This window comes from Eptatretus burgeri, chromosome 4 (assembly GCF_056783735.1).
Source record: "Eptatretus burgeri isolate ZD-2024b chromosome 4, Ebu_testis_v1, whole genome shotgun sequence".
In the NCBI taxonomy this organism is placed as follows: Eukaryota; Metazoa; Chordata; class Myxini; order Myxiniformes; family Myxinidae; genus Eptatretus; species Eptatretus burgeri.
This window is the reverse complement of record NC_140964.1, coordinates 32,761,657-32,783,012: the sequence shown is the minus strand read 5'-3', so window position 1 is coordinate 32,783,012 and position 21,356 is coordinate 32,761,657. Positions and strand designations below refer to the sequence as shown.

Here is a 21,356-nt window from a genome sequence, read left to right as displayed (position 1 = left end):
TTCATGAAAAAGCTCAGGGTAGAAAATATTGCATGAAATTTGAGCATGAAGCCATCATTTTTGGTTCACAAAAAAATATTTTCACGAAAAAAATAAGTGACCACTATATTCGTTATTGTTGTGTGTCTGTCTGTGTGTCTGTCTGTCTGTGTGTCTGTCTGTCTGTGTGTCTGTCTGTCTGTCTGTGTGTCTGTCTGTCTGTGTGTCTGTCTGTCTGTGTGTCTGTCTGTCTGTCTGTGTGTCTGTCTGTGTGTCTGCGTGTCTGTCTGTGTGTCTGTGTGTCTGTCTGTGTGTCTGTGTGACTGACTGTGTGTCTGTGTGTCTGTCTGTGTGTCTGTGTGTCTGTCTGTCTGTGTGTCTGTCTGTCTGTGTGTCTGTCTGTCTGTCTGTCTGTGTGTCAGTCTGACTGTGTGTCTGCCTGTCTGCGTGTCTGCCTGTCTGGGTGTCTGTCTGTCTGTGTGTCTGTCTGTCTGTGTGTCTGTCTGTCTGTGTGTCTGTCTGTCTGTGTGTCTGTCTGTCTGTGTGTCTGTCTGTCTGTGTGTCTGTCTGTCTGTGTGTCTGTCTGTCTGTGTGTCTGTCTGTCTGTGTGTCTGTCTGTCTGTGTGTCTGTCTGTCTGTGTGTCTGTCTGTCTGTGTGTCTGTCTGTCTGTGTGTCTGTCTGTCTGTGTGTCTGTCTGTCTGTGTGTCTGTCTGTCTGTGTGTCTGTCTGTCTGTGTGTCTGTCTGTCTGTGTGTCTGTCTGTCTGTGTGTCTGTCTGTCTGTGTGTCTGTCTGTCTGTGTGTCTGTCTGTCTGTGTGTCTGTCTGTCTGTGTGTCTGTCTGTCTGTGTGTCTGTCTGTCTGTGTGTCTGTCTGTCTGTGTGTCTGTCTGTCTGTGTGTCTGTCTGTCTGTGTGTCTGTCTGTCTGTGTGTCTGTCTGTCTGTGTGTCTGTCTGTCTGTGTGTCTGTCTGTCTGTCTGTGTGTCTGTCTGTCTGTCTGTGTGTCTGTCTGTCTGTCTGTGTGTCTGTCTGTCTGTCTGTGTGTCTGTCTGTCTGTCTGTGTGTCTGTCTGTCTGTCTGTGTGTCTGTCTGTCTGTCTGTGTGTCTGTCTGTCTGTCTGTGTGTCTGTCTGTCTGTCTGTGTGTCTGTCTGTCTGTCTGTGTGTCTGTCTGTCTGTGTGTCTGTCTGTCTGTGTGTCTGTCTGTCTGTGTGTCTGTCTGTCTGTGTGTCTGTCTGTCTGTGTGTCTGTCTGTCTGTGTGTCTGTCTGTCTGTGTGTCTGTCTGTCTGTGTGTCTGTCTGTCTGTGTGTCTGTCTGTCTGTGTGTCTGTCTGTCTGTGTGTCTGTCTGTCTGTGTGTCTGTCTGTCTGTGTGTCTGTCTGTCTGTGTGTCTGTCTGTCTGTGTGTCTGTCTGTCTGTGTGTCTGTCTGTCTGTGTGTCTGTCTGTCTGTGTGTCTGTCTGTCTGTGTGTCTGTCTGTCTGTGTGTCTGTCTGTCTGTGTGTCTGTCTGTCTGTGTGTCTGTCTGTCTGTGTGTCTGTCTGTCTGTGTGTCTGTCTGTCTGTGTGTCTGTCTGTCTGTGTGTCTGTCTGTCTGTGTGTCTGTCTGTCTGTGTGTCTGTCCCGAGCATAGCTCCGTGGGTTTTGATCCGATCCTGATAAAAAATTTTGGTGGGAGGTTTATATCATTATCTGGTTGTGTTTTCCTGAAAATGGGCATGGTGCGCCCATTATGGGTGTAGCCACACCTAAAAAACGTGTTTTTAGGGGGTAGCCGATTTCAATTTGCATCTCCTCCGAGGGGGGTTTGTCGAATCTGACAGGGGTTTCGGTATTTGGTTAGCCCAATGGCACCTGCATAGCCCCACGGAGCTCGATTTTTCATTTTCGTCCCAAGGTCAAGGCCACAAGGTCACAAACTTAGAAAATTGCGAATTATGTTTTTAGGGGGTAGACGATTTCAATTTGCATCTTCTCCAAGGGGGTTTGTCGAATCTGGCAGGGGTTTTGGTGTTTGGTTAGCCCAATGGCACCTGCATAGCCCCACGGAGCTCGATTTTTCATTTTCGTCCCAAGGTCAAGGTCACAAGGTCACGAACTTAGAAAATTGCAATTTTGACATAAAAATCCATCTTCTCCGAGGGGTTTGTCGAATCTGACAGTGGTTTCGGTATTTGGTTAGCCCAATGGCACCTGCATAGCCCCACGGAGCTCGATTTTTCATTTCCATCCCAAGGTCAAGGTCACAAGGTCATGAACTTAGAAAATTTCGAATTTTGACATAAAAATCATACGACCGCCCAAACTTTGAGAGCGAGGATGACAATATTTTTTATGCATAATCTTGAGGTCATTCCCCACCTAAAGTCTTGAAACCATTTTGCTCTATCTCGAACACCTTGCCCGTGGTGCCCCTTTCAAATTTGTTTTTACGCTGATTTCATCAAAGTATGGATAATCTGATGAGTGCGAAATGCCATATAGCCTATATGACATCATATTGTTCCTGGAATGTTTCAGAGGAAGTTTTGCACCAAAGGTCATAATCCTTGACCTTTGAAAATTTGACCTTTGTGATCTTTAAAGGTCAAAGTTGTGGGAATCGAACCAGGTTTTCGACCTTCTTCGACGAACTAACTCCAATAAGCTATAGCACGTATCCTCTTTCCTTATTTTAATGTCCACAACATTGTTTTGTGACCTTTAAAGGTTATGCAAAGGTCAAATTTTTTAAGTTGTTCAACGAAAACGAGTTTTCGACATTTTGCAGCTAATAACCTGTCACTCGTACCACATCATGTTGATCATCTATCTATAATTCCAGCAGTGTGTGTGTGTGTGTGTGTGTGTGTGTGTGTGTGTGTGTGTGTGTGTGTGTGTGTGTGTGTGTGTGTGTGTGTGTGTGTGTGTGTGTGTGTGTGTGTGTGTGACCGCCGGTCCGATTGGATTGAAACTTGCCAGAAATATTGCCGGGGCCCCGCAGATGTGCCTTTGAGGTTTGATATCGATCGGACAAGCGGTTCCCAAGTTACGGCCATTTATCTATCGGCCAATGACAAGACACGGTGCTATGACGTCACGAATGATGTCACAATTAATGTTTATGTATTTATTTATTTATTTTTGCACGATCGACGGTCCGATCTGACTGAAACTTGCCAGGAATATTGCCGGGGCCCCGCGGATGTGCTTTTCAAGGTTTGATATTAATCAGACAAGCGGTTCCCAAGTTATAGCCATTTATCTGTCGACCAATGACAGGACAACACAATTCTTCTTCGTTTGATATGACGTCACAATTGACACTGGGGACCCGAGTATGTTTCCCAAGTTATGGCCATTTATGATACGGTTGGTCCAATCTAATTGAAATAATGCCCCAATCCAGTCGTCGTTTGCACACCTACGGGCCCGCCCCTACGGGCCCGTACTAGTTTTTATAACTTGGTCAAACATTATCACATTGTCTCATCCTTGACTTCTGAAACAATCGACATCGTCAAATACCGCTCGTGAACCATCGTCGTCTTCAGACTTGTTATATATTTTTTACATCTTTTGTAATGGAATGTCCACATCAACTATGAATAGCCCTCACTCTTCTCAACCTGAAAATATTTCTATATTTAGAGGTCTTTAAAGTTGGACACAACTTCAATGCTGTCTGCGAAAGGTCAACAACGTCAGCCTTCATTTACTCAACAACCAAACAACAAGGCAGCGATAACTGAGCGTTTCAATGTTCAAAACTTTGCTCTGAGGTTTGACATTCTGTTTAAATATTACCTAAAAGACAGACATTAAAAATCTATATAATAGGGCTTGCAAATCTGCAGAATGTAGTCATTTCAAATTAATCCTTACGTCATCCAGAGCAGATTGATCGTCTGTGGCCAGGCATGTGCGTCACCATTGCTCAAACACGCTCGTCGAAAAGCTTCACGAGCCAGGAAGACAGCAGTGGAGTACAGCAGGGTGAGTCTGAAAGCCAAATCAGACAAAAGCATTTTATAGATGGTGGGTAAAGTACATCTGTAGAGCAGGTTGGTCAAACAAAACAGTGCTCCAAGTGAAGGCCGGGTGATATTTTAGAGAACTATAGAAATATTTCCAATCTTTCAAGGTAATGGTTTTACAGGATTCAACAAATAGTTTCATACAAAAGTAAGCAGAATATATCATTTTAGGGGACTTTGTTATATTGGACCCAAGCAACTACCACCCGGTCGCTTCAATGACGGGAATACTAAAAGCGGAATTCGCTCAAATAATGACTTTATCCACAAAAGAGTTCCGTTTGTGTAGAACAGCTCTGGAGATATCAAAAAATTTAATCACCCGTGAAATAAACACTGCAGATAATCCGCCATGTTGGTTGCTAGTTTGTGCACGAGTCACATGGTATATCATTCGCTGTCCAGGGAAACGCTATAATTTAATTTTTTTAAGTCTGTTTTTCACCAGATTTGCTTTGATTCCCTGTTGAAAGAGAGAGGAATTAGATAGTGAAGGTGAGCAGTGATTCTTGATTTTCGTAGTTTCACCAGAAGGGGTTTTTTGAGGACCTGATATTTTTGAGGGACCTTGAGCACTCTGCAGAAATATAGAGGGGGGTGGTGAGGAAAGGGGGGGGTGAGGAAAGGGGTGGGGGATGAGGAAAGGCGGAGGGGAGGGGCCGGAGAGGAAGACAAAGACCAAGTTTGTCTTTATTTGAGTACAGGATATCTCAAAAAGTTGTGGACAGATCCAGATGAAATTTTGTGGACAAGTTGGGTGTGTGACAAGGAAGAATTGATTCGATTTTAGTGAAGATCAAGATCTGGATCCGACTATTAGAATTTTTTATGTGATTCTTCACCATTGAGAGATAAGGCTCAAAAACGATTATATAGCATATTTCAAAAATGTATTGGGTCCGATATGTTATCGTGGATCAGGTATTACGGGGCAGAGGTTTGCGCTCTACTGAGTGCTCTTCCAGTTTGTTAATGTTTTACTGTTTTTCGACATAAAAGTGACTGAAAATTCATGAAATGCGGTGTATTATTCATGTGGAGGACCAGGGAGATGACAATCCAAATAAATTTAACCAAAGGAGTTGGGATAGAGTGCGGGATTTTGCAGAAAAATGGATGAAAATTGTTGACGAGGGCCAATGAGAATTCGAAGTGAAAACGTCGCATCCGTGTCAAGCGCTCTTGATAGAAGGCAGGTTAGATTGTTATCAATTAAATTACAAGATAGGTCACCGAATATTTTTCAGGTGAATGACCGATGCACCTTGTTTTCCTGTTATCCTTGCATATGTAAACTTGTCAAATCTGTTGATGGCTTTGAGAATGAACTTTGGAATGTGAGTTCTGAGTAAGCTTAGGTTCCACTATGAACTTGAATTCACTTTGATCTATCAAATGAAAGATGGATTCCTCAACAGTGTGCATCATTTTAGCTCACCTGGACTTTAGTCTGGTGAGCTAATGAGATCGAGCAGTGTCAGTAGGTAAATCAGTGTGAGTGAGTGAGTGAGTAAGTGAGTGAATCTGTAAACACTTCAGTCATCCCTTGAACCTAACGTACGGTTTTGATGAAACTTTGATGAAGACGACCACAGTTCATGGCATTTTCAATAACTAAATAAATAAATCAGGGTCTCGGAGGAGTCTGCGAGGTGATTAACCCCCCCCCCCCCGCCCAAAAAAAACATTGGTATTTGCTCTCTTCTCTGAAACTTGACCACAGTCTTCATCACTTATGATGCACCAAAGTTTGTTCATGGCATTATAAATAAAATTAAAAAAAAAAAAAATCAAGGTCTAGGAGGTGCTGAGCGAAGTGCTTAAACCCCCCCCCCCCACAAAAAATATTGCCATTTGCTCTCTTCTTTGAAACTTGAGCACAGTCTTCATCACTCGATGTACCAGTTTGTTCATGGCATTATAAAAAATAAAAATAAAAAAATCAACGTCGGGGAGGGGTCTGCGAAGTGCTTAAACCTGCCCCCCCCAAAAAAATTAAATAAACGAATGTCACCCGCAGGGTGACCCGTATCTTGCCAAAAGGTGACCACCTGTGACTTCTTTAAGGTCACACTGAGGTGAACAGAGCTGCTATCCACGAGGAGCGACTCCTTGAGGAATATCTGCCGACGAGAGATTCCGATGAGAATCGTTCTACAGAGTAACCATGAAAAATATGCGTTTGCCTCATAACATCACCAAATGACGTCATAATGTCTCACGCTTGACATATCTAGAAAGCACTCATCGAAGTGTTCAATTTGAGGTACTACACAATATGGTTCCTAAAACTTGAAAATTTGACCTTGGGGTCAAATATGTTTTACCTTTGGCGCTAACCATGAAGGTCAAGGCCAATCGCCACCAAAAATTAATCAGCTGAGCGCCAGACCATGAACTATATTCCCATGAAGTTTGAAGACGATCCGATCAAAATTATTCAAAAAAATAAGGGTTTCGTCGACTCCCCTGATTTGCGACAAAGTGACCTTGACCTTGACCTTCAAAATTTTGTGCACTGAAAGGGACCCCTATAGGCCTCCGATATGCGAAGTTACAAAAATTTCCAATGACAACTGTGCTCTGCAGAGTGATTTATACGTGATTACAGACCAAAAAAACAAACAAACAAAAAAAAAAACATATGAAGGTCAAGGCCAATCGCCACCAAAAATTAATCAGCTGAGCGCCAGACCATGAACTATATTCCCATGAAGTATGAAGACGATCCGATCAAAATTAATGAAAAAAATAAGGGTTTCGTCGACTCCCCTGATTTGAGCCAAAGTGACCTTGACCTTTGACCTTGACCTTCAAAATTTTGTGCACTGAAAGGGACCTCTATAGGCCTCTGATATGCGAAGTTACAAAAATTTCCGATGATAACTGTGCTCTGCAGAATTTTTTATACGTGATTACAGACAAACAAACAAACAAAAAAAAACAAACAAAAAAAAAAACATACAAGCTGACTAACATATCTTGCAAAAACTTCGTTTTGGCAAGATAAAAATGGGTATTTGTTCTTCTCTGAAACTTGACCACAATCTTCATCATTCATGATGTACCAAAGTTTGTTCATGGCATTAAAAAATAAATAAATCATGGTCTAGGAGGGATCTGCGGGCTGGGGGGCTTAACCCCCCCCCAAAGAAATCGATATTTGCTCTCTTCTCCAAAACTACACATGATTTAGACGAAACTTGACCACAATCTTCATCAATCATGATGTACCAAAGTTTGTTCATGGCATTAAAATAAAATTAAAATAAATCAGGGTCTCGAGTGGTCTCACAGGGACCCCCCAAAATAGGCATTATTTCTCTTCTCCAAAACCACCCACAATTTTGACAAAACTTGACCACAACTTTCATCACTCATGATGTACCAAAGTTTGTTCATGGCATTAACAATATCAAGGTCTAAGGGGGTCTGCAGAGTGTTTGAGTGACTTCCTCCTGATCCATGTCAGCTTCAGGACCCATGGTCATATTTTTGAGCTTCATCTCCAGGCCCTGAAGAATTTGGGTACCACTTGCGATGTTACGCAACATTCACAGACATTCAATGAGTAACCCGTGCGCAGAAGAGGGTTGCAAAACAGAAACCATGTATTGACGACGACAGACAATCCTGTTCTGAAAAGCCATCGTCGTCAAAGCGCTTGCACTCCCTGCTTGCACGAGTTGCTGGTGCAAGATGTCAATATGTGCTCCCACCTGTGTGTTATCATCTGCAACAGAGCTGAAAATGGGTGAAAGGTAAAGCCAAATGGCAGCTGGACAGCTTGATGACAGCTGAAACTTTAGATGGAGGTAAGTTATTTGATCAATCGGGGGGATGATTCTCAGTGAAGAAGTGTTATTCTGAATGATGCTCTCCTCATCATTCTAACTGTCGACATTTAGAGTAAATTGAAGTTTCCTTTCCATCCAATCATATTAATATCATGTCGATTAAAGCCATGATTATGGTGTACTTTCTCTCCATTCAAGGTTTACTGAGAAGTGCAGCCACAGAATGTCGAGACAAAACCATATTGGGGAAGATAAGGGACAAAGATTGTGTGGCAATTGAAGTGAAGTACCACAAAAAATTAAAGTTACACCAGATACAAGCGCAACTTCAGTGATCGTCTCAGGGATCGACGTGATGATCCATGAGTGTCCTCCTTGCGAATTATCTCACATGGAGAATTCCTCAAATTTGACCTTCCTTTGATTTTCTTCCTGCAATTCTCTTGAACTTATGATCACAAGGCTTCTGTTGCATGCTCACCACATAAGTAACACTAAACCAAATTGTAAGGTGCTGATCATAAGCTCCGACACTGATGTAGCTATCCTGCTGCCCGCCCTTGGTGGCGAGATTAGCACGTAGGCTTTGCACCTGCACATTGGTATGAAGAGGTCAGAACTCATTCTGGACATTAAAACAATCCCATCGGCACTCAGTGCGAAACTGTGTGATGCTCTAATCAGGCTCAAAGTTTATACTGGCTGTGACACGGTGCGTTTCTGGGAAAGGGTTAAAAAAAAAAACCCCTTTCGATCTTGTCGCCAAATCATTTGAATACCAACAGACCTTCTGTGAACTAGGAGTCCTTCGGTTTGTCAGATGACTTATTCCTCAAACTTCAGGCATTCACAGGTAAAATGTACAACGAGAAGGTTTTGGACATCGGCACTGCAAGATACAGAAGTTTTTGTGTTGGTCCTCATAATGATGATCACAGTGTACTCCGATGAAAGATGCGCCCTTTCAACACTCCCTCTGTGCAAATTACCAATCGGCCATCCCTCGGAAGGCGCTGCAGCAGGAGATTAATGCAACCTCACCTAACAGCCATGGCTGGGTCTTGACAGATGGCAGACTTGCCGTTATATGGATACAGGAAGACTCCGCACCGCCGGACGTACTCAAGTTAATCCACTGTCATTGTACAAAGAGCTGATGTAACAAAAAAACATTGTTCGTGTCGAGCAGCAGGATTTGAATGTCCGAAACTTTGTTTGTGTAGTTCGGAGTCGGAGCATCGGTATCAAAACTTGGCTGAACAGTACGACCCTGATGGAGCCGATACCGTGTACGACAGTGAGAACGATGATCAGTATGAAATTTCTCACAAGATGGTGCTATTCATTGCATTTGTATGTTCTCGGTACCAAATGTGATACTTCTGTTTCAGTTATTACTTTATATCAGACGGCAATAAATGTCTCTGTGAATGTAAACATACGTTTCTTCTTGGCCAAAAGCTCATTCACTTGACTCGTTAGTCAGCCCCCACCGGCATACATTCAAAGTTGAATAACTCCTCTGCGTGAGGGAATATCGGTTGTGGAAGTTTTTTTTTTTAATCAGCGCATCGAAATCCATGGGAAGGAACCATTTCCATGTAGTATGCAATTGGGTAGTGCAAAAAACGCTTTTTCTAGCCATTTGCGGAACCAATAGATTACGGCCTACCAAAGACTCAGATTCAGCGCGGGAGATACCAATGATCCTAAAAGCCTTGGTTTCCACAGCATAATATAAAGCCGAGCTCGGTGCGAGTCAGGAGTACCACCCCAGAGGGGAGAGTCGTACTCCACCCGGCTGCAGATGAAAGCTTTGTATGTGGTTGGAAGCTCAGGTGTGCCAAGGAAGTGCTGTGCGTGACGGAGGATGCCCAGTCTGCATGTACATTGTAAATCAAGTTTATAAAGTGGGAATTAAGAAAATGTGTCCCATCTACAATCTATGCATAAAATTCATCATCAAATCACAGGATAGTTATTCAAGTTGTGATAAAAAAGGTGTTTTTAATTAGGTCAATAATGAAAAAAGTAAGTCAAGGGCACTAATGAGATATCAGGTGTACAACTTCAGTGCAGGTCCATTATTACAATGCAAGAACATCTTGGAAGGCCAAGCAGTCTGACAGTCCATTTTGGCAAAAAAGCATTTCAAAAAACTCCATTTTGGCCACAAAAAACAAACAAACAAAAGGATTTTAAACGAAGGGAACAAAATGAAAATAAAAATACCCCCCCCCCCCCTCCACCATGATGCAAAATTAGATTAGTTAGAGGAGTCCTGCTCAAATATGGGTAAAACAAGGGGATACTCCCCACATTGGAAGAACCAAGAAGGACAGAACGGAAGGAGCCAGACACATTTGGACATTGTGTACTGCCACACTACCCGGGCCTTTCAGAAAGGATTGGCAGGATAGTACGTGGTGCACGGATTGGCCTAGCCTACAAGCCTCTAGAAAACATCGGTAATGTCATTTCAAAACTAAAGGACCAAATACCAACTGGTGATAAATCTGGAGTAGTTTACCATTAATCATGCAAAGACTGTGACCAATTCTACATTGGTGAAACTGGAAGGAATTTGAGACGACGACAAGATTAACATGATGGAGCAATTGGGCTTGGGAAGGTGACCCAGTCAGCCATAGTACATCATTGCCTGCAATCTGGCCAGAAACTTGACTGATGGGAACTGTGTCCTAGACACGACATTGAACAAACGACAGGTTGATTTTGGAAGCGTGGCACGTGAAGAGCCTGGAGGGTGGTCTAACTGGGGAGATGGTGGACATACCCACATAATACACACCTCTGATGATAATGGAGAAAACTGGGTGGTGCAAACGGCTGGATAATGTGAGCAACAAACACCCAATTCCAAACACCACATCCACATTGTGCACAACACCCAAGGAGAACCTCAACACTCACACAACCAACACCTCATCATGCCCAACCCAGACACAAAACCAGCCATGTTCGTGCCCCGGGAACATAAACACAAAAACAACAAGCGCACACATGTTCATCCACACACATCCACCAAATCACATGTAAATAAAAAATAAAAATAAAAAAAAGCAGAGCAGCCCTTAAATGATGTGATTTGATTTGATGTTTGTTTTTGCTTTTGCAAAATAATATTTTTTTTAAAAGCACTCCTCCATTTGACCTCGAGCACCAGCACTTAACCATAAATGAGCGGTCGTATCAAAAAAACAAACAAACACCGGACACGTGCCGAGGCCCGGGGTCTATTGTGCCAGATTAAGCCGGCGAAACGTTGCCCCGAGACGGGGTCTGCTCTCGCTTTTTTGGCTCAAATTCGGAGTCGATCAAGTTTTTTTTACTTTTGGTTGGAAGTGCCTCCTTCTTTTTTTAAAATGTGTCATCCCAACCGCCCCAATCTTCTACTATAAAAATATAATCATAAGACGTAATTATATATACGTACTGTACTGTCATGTCCACAACGATAAACACCAACGCTGGACGGATGGACGGAAAGCGGTCAGCATTACTATTCTTCACTTTCCCCAAGGTCACTGTGGGAGCTGGATTATTAAATTGAATTTATAATCATGTAAAAAGCAAAATTTACTTAGTTCTCTTCTTAAACGATTTAATTAACTTAGTTTAGAAATGATTTACTGGTAGAGCTAATAGACATGCATGCTGATACATGCTGAGTGAGCTTGTAAGAAAACGCACATATGATCTTTACTTTAGTCCAAATAACCTATTGTTAAGTCATGTCTGTTCAATGAATACTTGACCTGTGATCATGGAGTCAGCAGAATGAAACAATGACTCTCTCTTACCCCCCCCCACCCCACCCCTCTCCTTGTATCAGAAAACAAACTCCTACCATTGTAAGAAGCATCTTTGAAAACAAAACAAAGCCATTGTACGTGGCACATTTGGAGTCCACAAAGTTCCATCTGATATCTTGGTGAAAACTGTATATAAACGCTCAGAAATGCTCTGTACCCTTAAGCCTTCAACTCCCAATACCATCGGAAGTTTGAAGTCTTCCTTCTGTGCACAGGAGTGTCTTGTATCTTGTTGAATAAACAGCTGGCATATGAACTTACTTGATTTCTTTCCTCGAGGTAGTAGGCCTCGGCCCCGACATCACCCACATGAGCCAAAACGACAGCAATGACACACAGAAAGCAGATGGCTGAAACACGCTCTTACATATTAAAGGATATATTTTAATATGGAAAAGCAAAGGGAAGAGGGTCGACAAGACGCTATGATAAACGGAACAATCCAAGCGAGTCGAAAGAGACAAATAGGAGAATGGAGATATGCAACCTTATATACATATATACTGAACAAAAATATAAACGCACCAACCTAAATATCTAAGTCAAGATTGCCATTATGGGAAAATGGTCAAACATGATATGTTTGAGCAATGGTTCCTTTGTTTTGCTCAAGACAGATGTTCCCATTGAAATTGACCACTCTGAGTGTGTGGACTCACACGTTGAGTAATCCTTCCCATGAGCACCATGGGGCTTGACAGAGTGATGGTCAGTGAGCGTGACCAGGACACAAACACTCCCTATAGCTTGCCCTATAAAAGGCCTCCCCAAAATGTGGACTGGTGCCAAATGTCAACATGCCACAGATGTCACAAATCTTGAGGGAGCGCGCCATTGGCATGCTGAATGCTGGGACGTCAGTACGGGCCGTTGCAGCACACTTCAATGTCCACCACTCCACCATTAGCCGCCTGAGCACGCGCCTCAGAGAGACTGGAAGCACCGTGAACCGCCCACATGCCCGGCGACCACATGTGATCGTCGGTCAGGATCGTCACATGAGGCTGCAACATCTCCGGGATCGACTCCGACCGGCCACGAGGACTGCCGATGAGACTGCCGGGCTGCATAACAGGCGCATTTCAGCCCAGACGGTGCGTAACCGCTTGAGGGAGGCCAACACCCGCTACTGACTGTGTGAACTCTGACAGTGACACCTCGGTTGTGTCGGCTGTTGTAGCGCAAAGACTGTCGCCAGAATTCTCAAGGAACTCTTTGAAATTTAATGCTCAATTGTCATGGATTCTATAACCAAATTGTTGTGAAGATTTAGTATTAATGAGTTTGAGGTAAAATAGTAACAATCGCTTGGTGCGTTTATATATATATATATATATATATATATATATATATATATATATATATATATATATATATATATATATATACATATATACATATATATATATATACATATACATATACATATACATATACATATACATATATATATATATATATATATATATATATACATATATATATATATACATATATATATATATATATATATATATATATATATATATATATATATATACATATACATATACATACATATATACATATATATATATATATATATATATATATATATATATATATATATATATACATATACATACATATATACATATATATATATATATATATACATATACATACATATATACATACATATATACATATATATATATATATATATATATACATATACATATACATACATATATACATACATATATATATACACAATGGATGTGAAATAAAAGCTCCAATCTCAAACCCATGAGGTGCCACAGATCACACCTTTTACAACACACGACAATAATGAAGGCAGGACTTCAATGATCTCTGATGCACAGGGTGGACGAAGTTCAACACAACACAACACAGCCCATTTTAGAGACCAGGAGCAAGATGATGGCCAGTGATGATGGTGCCCAGAAGAAGTCAAATAGCCACAAGCAGGACCAGCAATGAGAGGGCCTTCAACCAGGCCACATGGTCCCCTTTGCCCATTTTAGAGCGAGGCCTCCTGTTCTGCCCTCAGTCTTCTTCTCTAAACCCTCCAAAAACACAGGGTGATCCCAGCTTGGGTCGACTCGACACGAGGCTTCTCTTCCAAATGAGGGCTCCGTCCTCCTTTTCAAACGAGCCTCGCCTAATGGACTCTGATCTCCCACCCATGGACTCTGTTGGTTCTCTTCTTCCTCCTGGGCAGAGTCTCCTTCTTGGGTCCCACCCACGGGGGAGGCCCCTATAAAAATAATTGTCCATCTATTCTTTTGGGCTCTACAGCCCACTGCGCCACCATGGCTGGAATATACTGGCCAGAGATCATAATCGGCCTTTCGCATACGTGACACGTGTGGTTCTGCGATGGGAAGTCAACACATATCCCCACCCACAAGCAAAATTAACCTCCACCCTGCCTGAGTGTCACGTGCAACAAACGACCTACTCTGATAGATCCCGGTTGCATGGCAATCTAACCTACGCGAAACACATGGACGATGCTACACTCACCACAGTCTAGCTATGGATCCCCTCCCCCACACAACACAGCCCCCCTCCCCGGAACATTCGGCACATGCCAAGATTCTCCATCAGGAACCCAAAATTCTGGCCTTAGCTCTTAAATGTCACACACCGAATTAACTTACCAAATAAAATCAGGGAGATGTGGGGGGTGAACCACACCTAACTTTACCAATTTTTCTTAATGGTCTACCCCCTTCATTTCAATCAATTAAAAAATGTGCAATTTTTATGAATGGTCTTCCCTCCTCTGTCCTGGGGCAGGGAGAGAAGGGCTTCCAAAAACGATCAACAAGCAGGCCTGCTTTAACCACAATTTAACTCATCAAACAATCCCATCTCATCAACCACATCCCCCCCCCCCCAATGGATGTCACCTGCTCCAGATGTCAGCTGAACCCAAATACCCAATTTCGTAACTACCTATCCAATTTCACGGGCTATCTGCTATCCATAGCACATATCAAGTTGCAGGGGACTGAGTGAAACATTCCCACACTCAACAACAACAACAACCATTATGAAAACCAGTCATTCCCTGCAAAGCCATGGCATCTCAATTACCTGCAGGTGTGGCCTCAAATCGGCAGGGTGGAGGTGATAAACACGCGTGCCTGGAGCACAAAGTCACACCTCGAAGGACACCCTGGACTCCCCATCTTCACACACCCCTCCCCCTCCCGGAACCACACCAGCTCCCTTTGATGTACAACCCTGCTGGAGGGGATCACTCATTGGCCTTCCGCGACCTTCCATGGTTGTGATGAGTCCTCCACCCCATGGTTGACCAAACCAAAATCCGGTGGGTTTTTGCCATACCAAGTCACATGGTGGGCTACCAGGGGTGGGGCATGGCAGAGCTCCACATTTCTCGCTCTCCCTGTGAGCCTGATCTACCTGCAAACACACACCACCCCCACACCCACAAACCTTGCACACAGTGATCCCTCCCCTGCTGCCATGCATTCTCCACCTATACCTGCAGCATGCTAAAAGTGATGTTCCTACCTGCAACGGCCTACATACATGCTAAATCACCAACACACAAACACAACCACCAGTTAAAATTATTTTCTTCACAACACAAATATTTTAACCTGCAGTGTACTTTTTTTTTTTTTAAATCAGTGCAAATTTGTAAGTACTTTTCCATCATGAACTTTGCTACATTTACTTATCCAACCAATGGCAGTCGTGTAGGCGTGGTTTTTATCTGGTTTCTAACCAATCATTTTGCTCGATACAGTTACGGGTCTTGAGGATCTCTCCCTTACGAGACGCTGCGTAGAAGTCGATAACCCCGATTTGCTATCAACATATTCCACCTGGTCCACGTGCTTGGCTCTCATGGCCATTTCTTGCCTGTCACCCAAACCAATTCCCCAACTCACCTGCATAACCCCAAAAGCAAACCAGGCTTTCCCAAATGCTCCATAACTTTCCACAGATGTTGTTTGCCTGGGTAAATAAAGAAGGACCCAGTTGCTTGATGATTATCTGCTTATGTATGTCTGTCTTGTTTGTGTTCTTTCTTTCATTGATCTGACATAGCGTGCACAGTACATAATATATAGAGCAGAAGTTTTTGCTCCACTAATCGGCTCCGCTGATGAGCCGTCGCTACACTCACGGCATTGCTCAGCTATAATAAGTACTCCGGTGCGCATTGAGGGAGTGGACTTTAGTCGAGGTCATTGGGTCACCAACAGGTAACATGATGTAATAGGCAAGAGGACCCTGTTGGACCTAATTATCCCAACCGGAATCCGTGGTTGGTTGACAACCCTCCAGGCAGTGGAGTTATCTGTGGTCCGGGGGCCCCAGATTCGATAGTGGCGGCGGGTCAGAGTATGCACCTCGTGAGCTTGGAAAGTGTGCCGATACCGATACCGTAACAATATTGTTGCGGGTTTAAGAAACCGCTATTGTAAATGTGCGTAATTCAGCGTAGTTATTTCCATAATAAATGTTTAGAATAGTCCCTTACCTTTCGATGGGTCAATGGGATTCGAGCAGCGTTGGAACGGGTCGATTAGGATTCGGCCCTTATTTTCTTTTGCAAATGGAAGGTTGGCGGCAAGGCATTGGCAGCCATTTGATGCGAGTGTGTGTGTGTGTGTGTGTGTGTGTGTGTGTGTGTGTGTGTGTGTGTGTGTGTGTGTGTGTGTGTGTGTGTGTGTGTGTGTGTGTGTGTGTGTGTGTGTGTGTGTGTGTGTGTGTGTGTGTGTGTGTGTGTGTGTGTGTGTGTGCGTGCCGATTCCTTCCTTACATTCCCTTCATTGTTAATTTCCTGTCTCTCTCTCTCTACCTATTTATCTGTATCTTTTCTCACACCACACGTAAGTACACACACTTTTATTTAACACAGACTGTAGTTTGACACGATCTCTTCCAACACACACTTAAGGCAATCAAGGCATTAAGTACAGTTACATAACCTCAAACTCCCTCACTCTAAAGGAGATCCCTCATCCCGCAACCCTCAACCCTGAACACCATTGTAAGCCTTCGTGATGGCTATCACTTGCATGAGCGATGTTTGGTCAGCATTGACCTGAGAGACATCGGCTCCATTTGTTTTCCCCAAAATCATTCTTGCATGCCTCGAACCAGCCGAATGCTCACTCACCTTAAGTGGTGGCAAGCGAGGTCTGACTCTTACGACAACCAGAAGCCCCCCGACTGAGAGGACTCACTGCAGAAACTCAAATGGGCGGGGCTAGGGAGGCACAATGCCAATGCGAGCGCAGGCCCTGCCCAATGACGCACATTCTCGAAGCTTCCAGGCCGGCCTTATAAAAGAGCGAATCCTGGAGCGTTTGCTCTTTTTCAACGGGTGCCGGACACTGTTCCCCCGAGGCATGACGTCGTTTGTTTTGTTCTCTTTTGTCAGGTGCTGGACATCCTTCCTTTCTTCGTGGTCAGACACGCTTGCTCTATCCTCTCAGTGGACCACTATGTCACTCGCTCTGCGAAGGTCGCACTGCAGGCTCGTGGCACTCTCGCCCCTTTGGTTTTTACCTCATGAACGAAGAGCTGAGGCTGCGTGGGAGTGGATGGAGCCAAGCTGATTAGTAGGACAAAAACCCGAGCTACACAACAGACACATCTTGTGGGATGTCACACATCTTTTCTCCACTGCACGCACGCACCCGAGACACCTCACAGTCTTTCTTCCCCCTTCTCTCCCTCAGCGTTGAATAGCGAGAGCATCTATGCCCCACTCATTAGGCTGAGGCTACAATTTCTCACTCCCTCTCTCCCCCTTTTCCCCCTCGGTTGTGAATGCTGGGGCCCATGTACTGTGTTTGTGGTAGGTAAGATGCTCGTTAAGTTTGCTCCGTTAGGCCGTGGGACGAGCGCTCAAAAACGGCTTAGTTTCCGAGTTTCGTTAACTAGGTCCGAGGGACGACGAGATACTCAGTTCAAAATTATGCTAAAAATCCATATTATAACAATCAAATTGTTCTTTTTGACAAAAGTTGCACATTATGGAGAAATGTACGAACAAACAACAGACTTACTGCGCCAGAAACAGTGACAGCACTATGTACAAACTGGCAGCGTTTGGTGAGACACGACACACATGCGTGCACTGAGTACGGTGTGTATCTGTGCGTAGGCACCACACACGTGCGTGCAGGCGCATACAACCGTCTGCATTACCGATTTAATGCGTGTCTAAATATTATTAGTACTCACAGAACACCCCCAATCTCACAGACACAATTGTCTGACAAAAGAAGATAAGGGATGGATTTTTGATTGGACAGATTTCATAAGTGGATAGATAGATGAATAAAAATATATTCTAGCGCATTTGTATTACTTTTAATGCGATATTTAAAATCTTGTTTGGTGCTTTTGACGGAAATGCATCTGTGTAAAGGGCCATGAAATCATTGGCAATGTAAAAAAAAAAAAAAAATTGTCAATAGATTATGTTTCATGTGATTGGGATAGACTATTTCGAAACATATCAAGCATTTCGAAACGAATTTGGTCTTATCTAGCAAATCAATTCTAACCTCTGGCTCCCGACAAAACATGTACCTCAGTGTAATATTAAGTCTTCAAATTTACACTTCAAACATTTACTCAAATATATTGATCATGCAATCACACACATATCTCATACACCTGTTTTAACCATCACTCCCACCCACAGGCGGAGATCCGGTGGGGGTATATCTCCAACTTTTTGATGCTATATCGATAATAAAATTATATTAAATGTTGCTATCGATAGTATGAAACTTTACATATGATATATGGACATTTGTGCTGGAAAACAAATATGGCAACTACCACCCCAGCCCCTCCCCGTTAGCTGAGCAAGATTTTAGTTGTGGGTATCGATAGTCAAGTTGAATATCAATATCATTCCCCCCCCCCCCACACTCGTGGAAACAAATCTACACCACTGCCCCACCAATTCTATACTAGTAAAAGGTGTATCCATCGCATTTGTTTCTGCTATATTTGCTTTCATGACATTCACTTCATCACCAACAACTGACATACCACATTTTTTGCACAAATACAGATCAGATCAACAGCAATGAAATGTGAATTTGTTTGTTGAATGTTTATTGCATGATTCTGACAATACTCCACATAATGTATGAAAACACACAAGCTTTAGATAGTACAAAGCTGCTTGGTTATATACACAGAACCAAGGTAATTAATTTAGCTCTTTCAGTTCTCTGAGGACATTGTACTGTTTCATGTACAAACATCATTTACAGGTGCGTGAATATTTACAATATACTTTTCGAAGTATGCGAGTTAATTTCCCTTCTGCTCTCCTAACAACTGCAATTTGATGTACCGTTATCATATATTTGATATCATTACAACCATAACCAGCAAATCCACCTATTAACTTCACAGAATACCAAAGTATTTAAAAGAAAAGGCTAAACCATTACTAAGCCTTGTCATACTAAAATGAAACGATGCAGCTTCCAGAATGGTCAATTACTGGATGAAACATACGTCATGAGTATGTTTAATATTCCTTTAAATTCGGAAATAAAAATATTCTTGACCAAGGATGCTGACATCATAGCATCAGTAATTTGAATTGTCTGGAATTCGATTTCCATCACAATACTGTTGCGAATTCTCGCCCGCCGGCGTGCGGACGGCCACGCAACTCGAATCGCGGCACGTCGCCCACCGGACGGACAATTCTGTCGTGACCCTCTCGGACCAACGCCGGGAGCTAGTCACGGGTGGGCCTTTTGACCTCACCACAATCGTGCCAATCGGCCACCCGCGTAGGATAGGGTTGTTCGCCAAACTCGACCTACCTAAGTACCCACGCGGATGGTAAACCGGGCGATCGTACCTCGCCGCAGGTCGACTCCGGACACGAGCCGCTTGGGCGGCCCGTTCCGTACTATCGGGATAACCGAGCGGTGTTATCGTCGACCTCGATGGTTCAGATTATTTACCGGGCGTTTTGCACCCACTACGAACCCTTTACGTGAAGCAGGATGGAGATTCAATTAAAGAAAAGACGAAGCGACACAGGAAAACAGTTCACACAATGCACATTTATTTCCAGGCACACGGAAAGCACGTATATACAGCCATCCAGTCAAAATGCACATAAAGCAACCAAAACAATAAAAGCAACAACGACGCAGAGTTAATACCGAATACGCGTACACATAGCAACACTTAAACAGTTCTACTTGAGCCAGACTGGCGCCACCCACGGACATTCACACCAAAACCCCAAAGAAAAGAAAGAAAGAAGTTGCGACTTCCCTTTTGTGTCTGGTGAGTCCCTCTCCCGCGACCGTCAGCATGGTCGCGCCTGGCCCCGACTCCTCTCGCGGCCGGCGAACCCTCTCCGGCACTCCCCGTCCGGACGCACAGGTCCACCTCACAACGGGCGCTGCCGCGTCTCCCGTCCGTGCCTTTGTGACAGGGCCGCTCGCCAAGGCGCGGGCGCTGGACCTCTTCCCGAAGACCAACCAGACCACCAGCCACGACGACCAAGAAGAGGCGGAAGTGTAAGCGCTCAAGAGGAAGCTCTAGCACCCACCCGTGTCCGTCTTTTATCACACGGGGCTCCGCCCTTCGTCCCGCCCCGTTCTCGGCTCCACTTTCCTTCGAGAGGGTTCCCGAAAAGGGCGTTCCCTCATGCTTTCCCTCCACCCCGCTCTGTGCGGGGGCCGGGGGAGTCAGTTTTTGGCTCGGGGTCAGAGAATTATTCCCCAAAAAGAGGCCCCACCTTTACATGACCTCTGACCTTTGACCTGCATCGCCCTTCCTCCACTCCAAAGCGTGGGGAAATCAGACGGGAGAAACACGCGGGAAAACCTGCGCATCCTCGCAGTTCCCTCCTTTGCGCCGTTGTTTGCCGTTCGGAAGCGGACGTAGTGGCGAAGATGTGGTAACGTAGATGGTGGCGGTGGCGTGGTTGCAGTGTGGTTGGCGCTGTGATGGAGATGGCGTGGTTGTTGAAATGTTGTGTTTGAAATAAAAGATAGAAAAAGAAAAACGCCTAACTCAAAGGATCGCAGCCCGAATGGATCACATAAATTCCCTCTATACAACGGGTTTGGGCTAACTACACATGTACCTATGAAGATATCTCACCCGAGGGTCCTGAATGGTGGTTTGCGAATTTCCACAGCCGTAACAATGCATTCTCAAAAAGAAGTAAACCTGTCGAATAGTGCACATATTTTGCCCCTTTAACCTGCTCTCAAGTTTTGCATGTTTTGGTCCTCCTACATCATCAGCCTCTTCCAGTGTTACTTTCAACAAGATTATCAAAATTGTTTACAGGAGGTGTGATAATTCTATAAAAAAAAATAATGTGGGGTAAAATGAATGGTGGACTGCGCATCTCTATGAGGACAAAAGATAGAAAAGACTTGGGACTTGTCCTTTAACTTTAAATAAACAGCATGAATGCCACATCCCAATAGCCATGTTATCTTCACATATATCAAATACTTAAAATCTTTGATAAATATGACATGCTCTTGGACTATTGCCCAACTTGTAATTGTTTTGTTCAGTCATACAACGACATATGATGTAATTGTTTGTATTGATTTTGTATTGATAATTATTTTGTAAAATAAAATTTTGTATTGATAATTGTATTGATATTTGTATTGATAATTATTAGTATTTCACGCGTGGCACCATAAGAAATATTTCAAG

General features: G+C 43.6%; 1 protein-coding gene across 7 annotated transcripts in view; it reads right to left on the bottom strand.

Annotated features, from left to right (window-relative positions):
- Nucleotides 1-21,356, bottom strand: part of RFT1 (RFT1 glycolipid translocator homolog) — a 92,497-nt gene that overhangs the window by 25,390 nt on the left and 45,751 nt on the right. For 5 of the 7 annotated variants that reach the window (XM_085877331.1, XM_085877332.1, XM_085877337.1 and 2 more), the window contains one exon: nucleotides 3,837-3,953. The exons of the other annotated variants lie outside the window; for them this stretch is intronic. In XM_085877331.1, coding sequence (XP_085733457.1) covers nucleotides 3,837-3,953 — 117 coding nt within the window. The remainder of the gene's footprint in view (nucleotides 1-3,836; nucleotides 3,954-21,356) is intronic. 7 annotated transcript variants of the gene reach the window in all.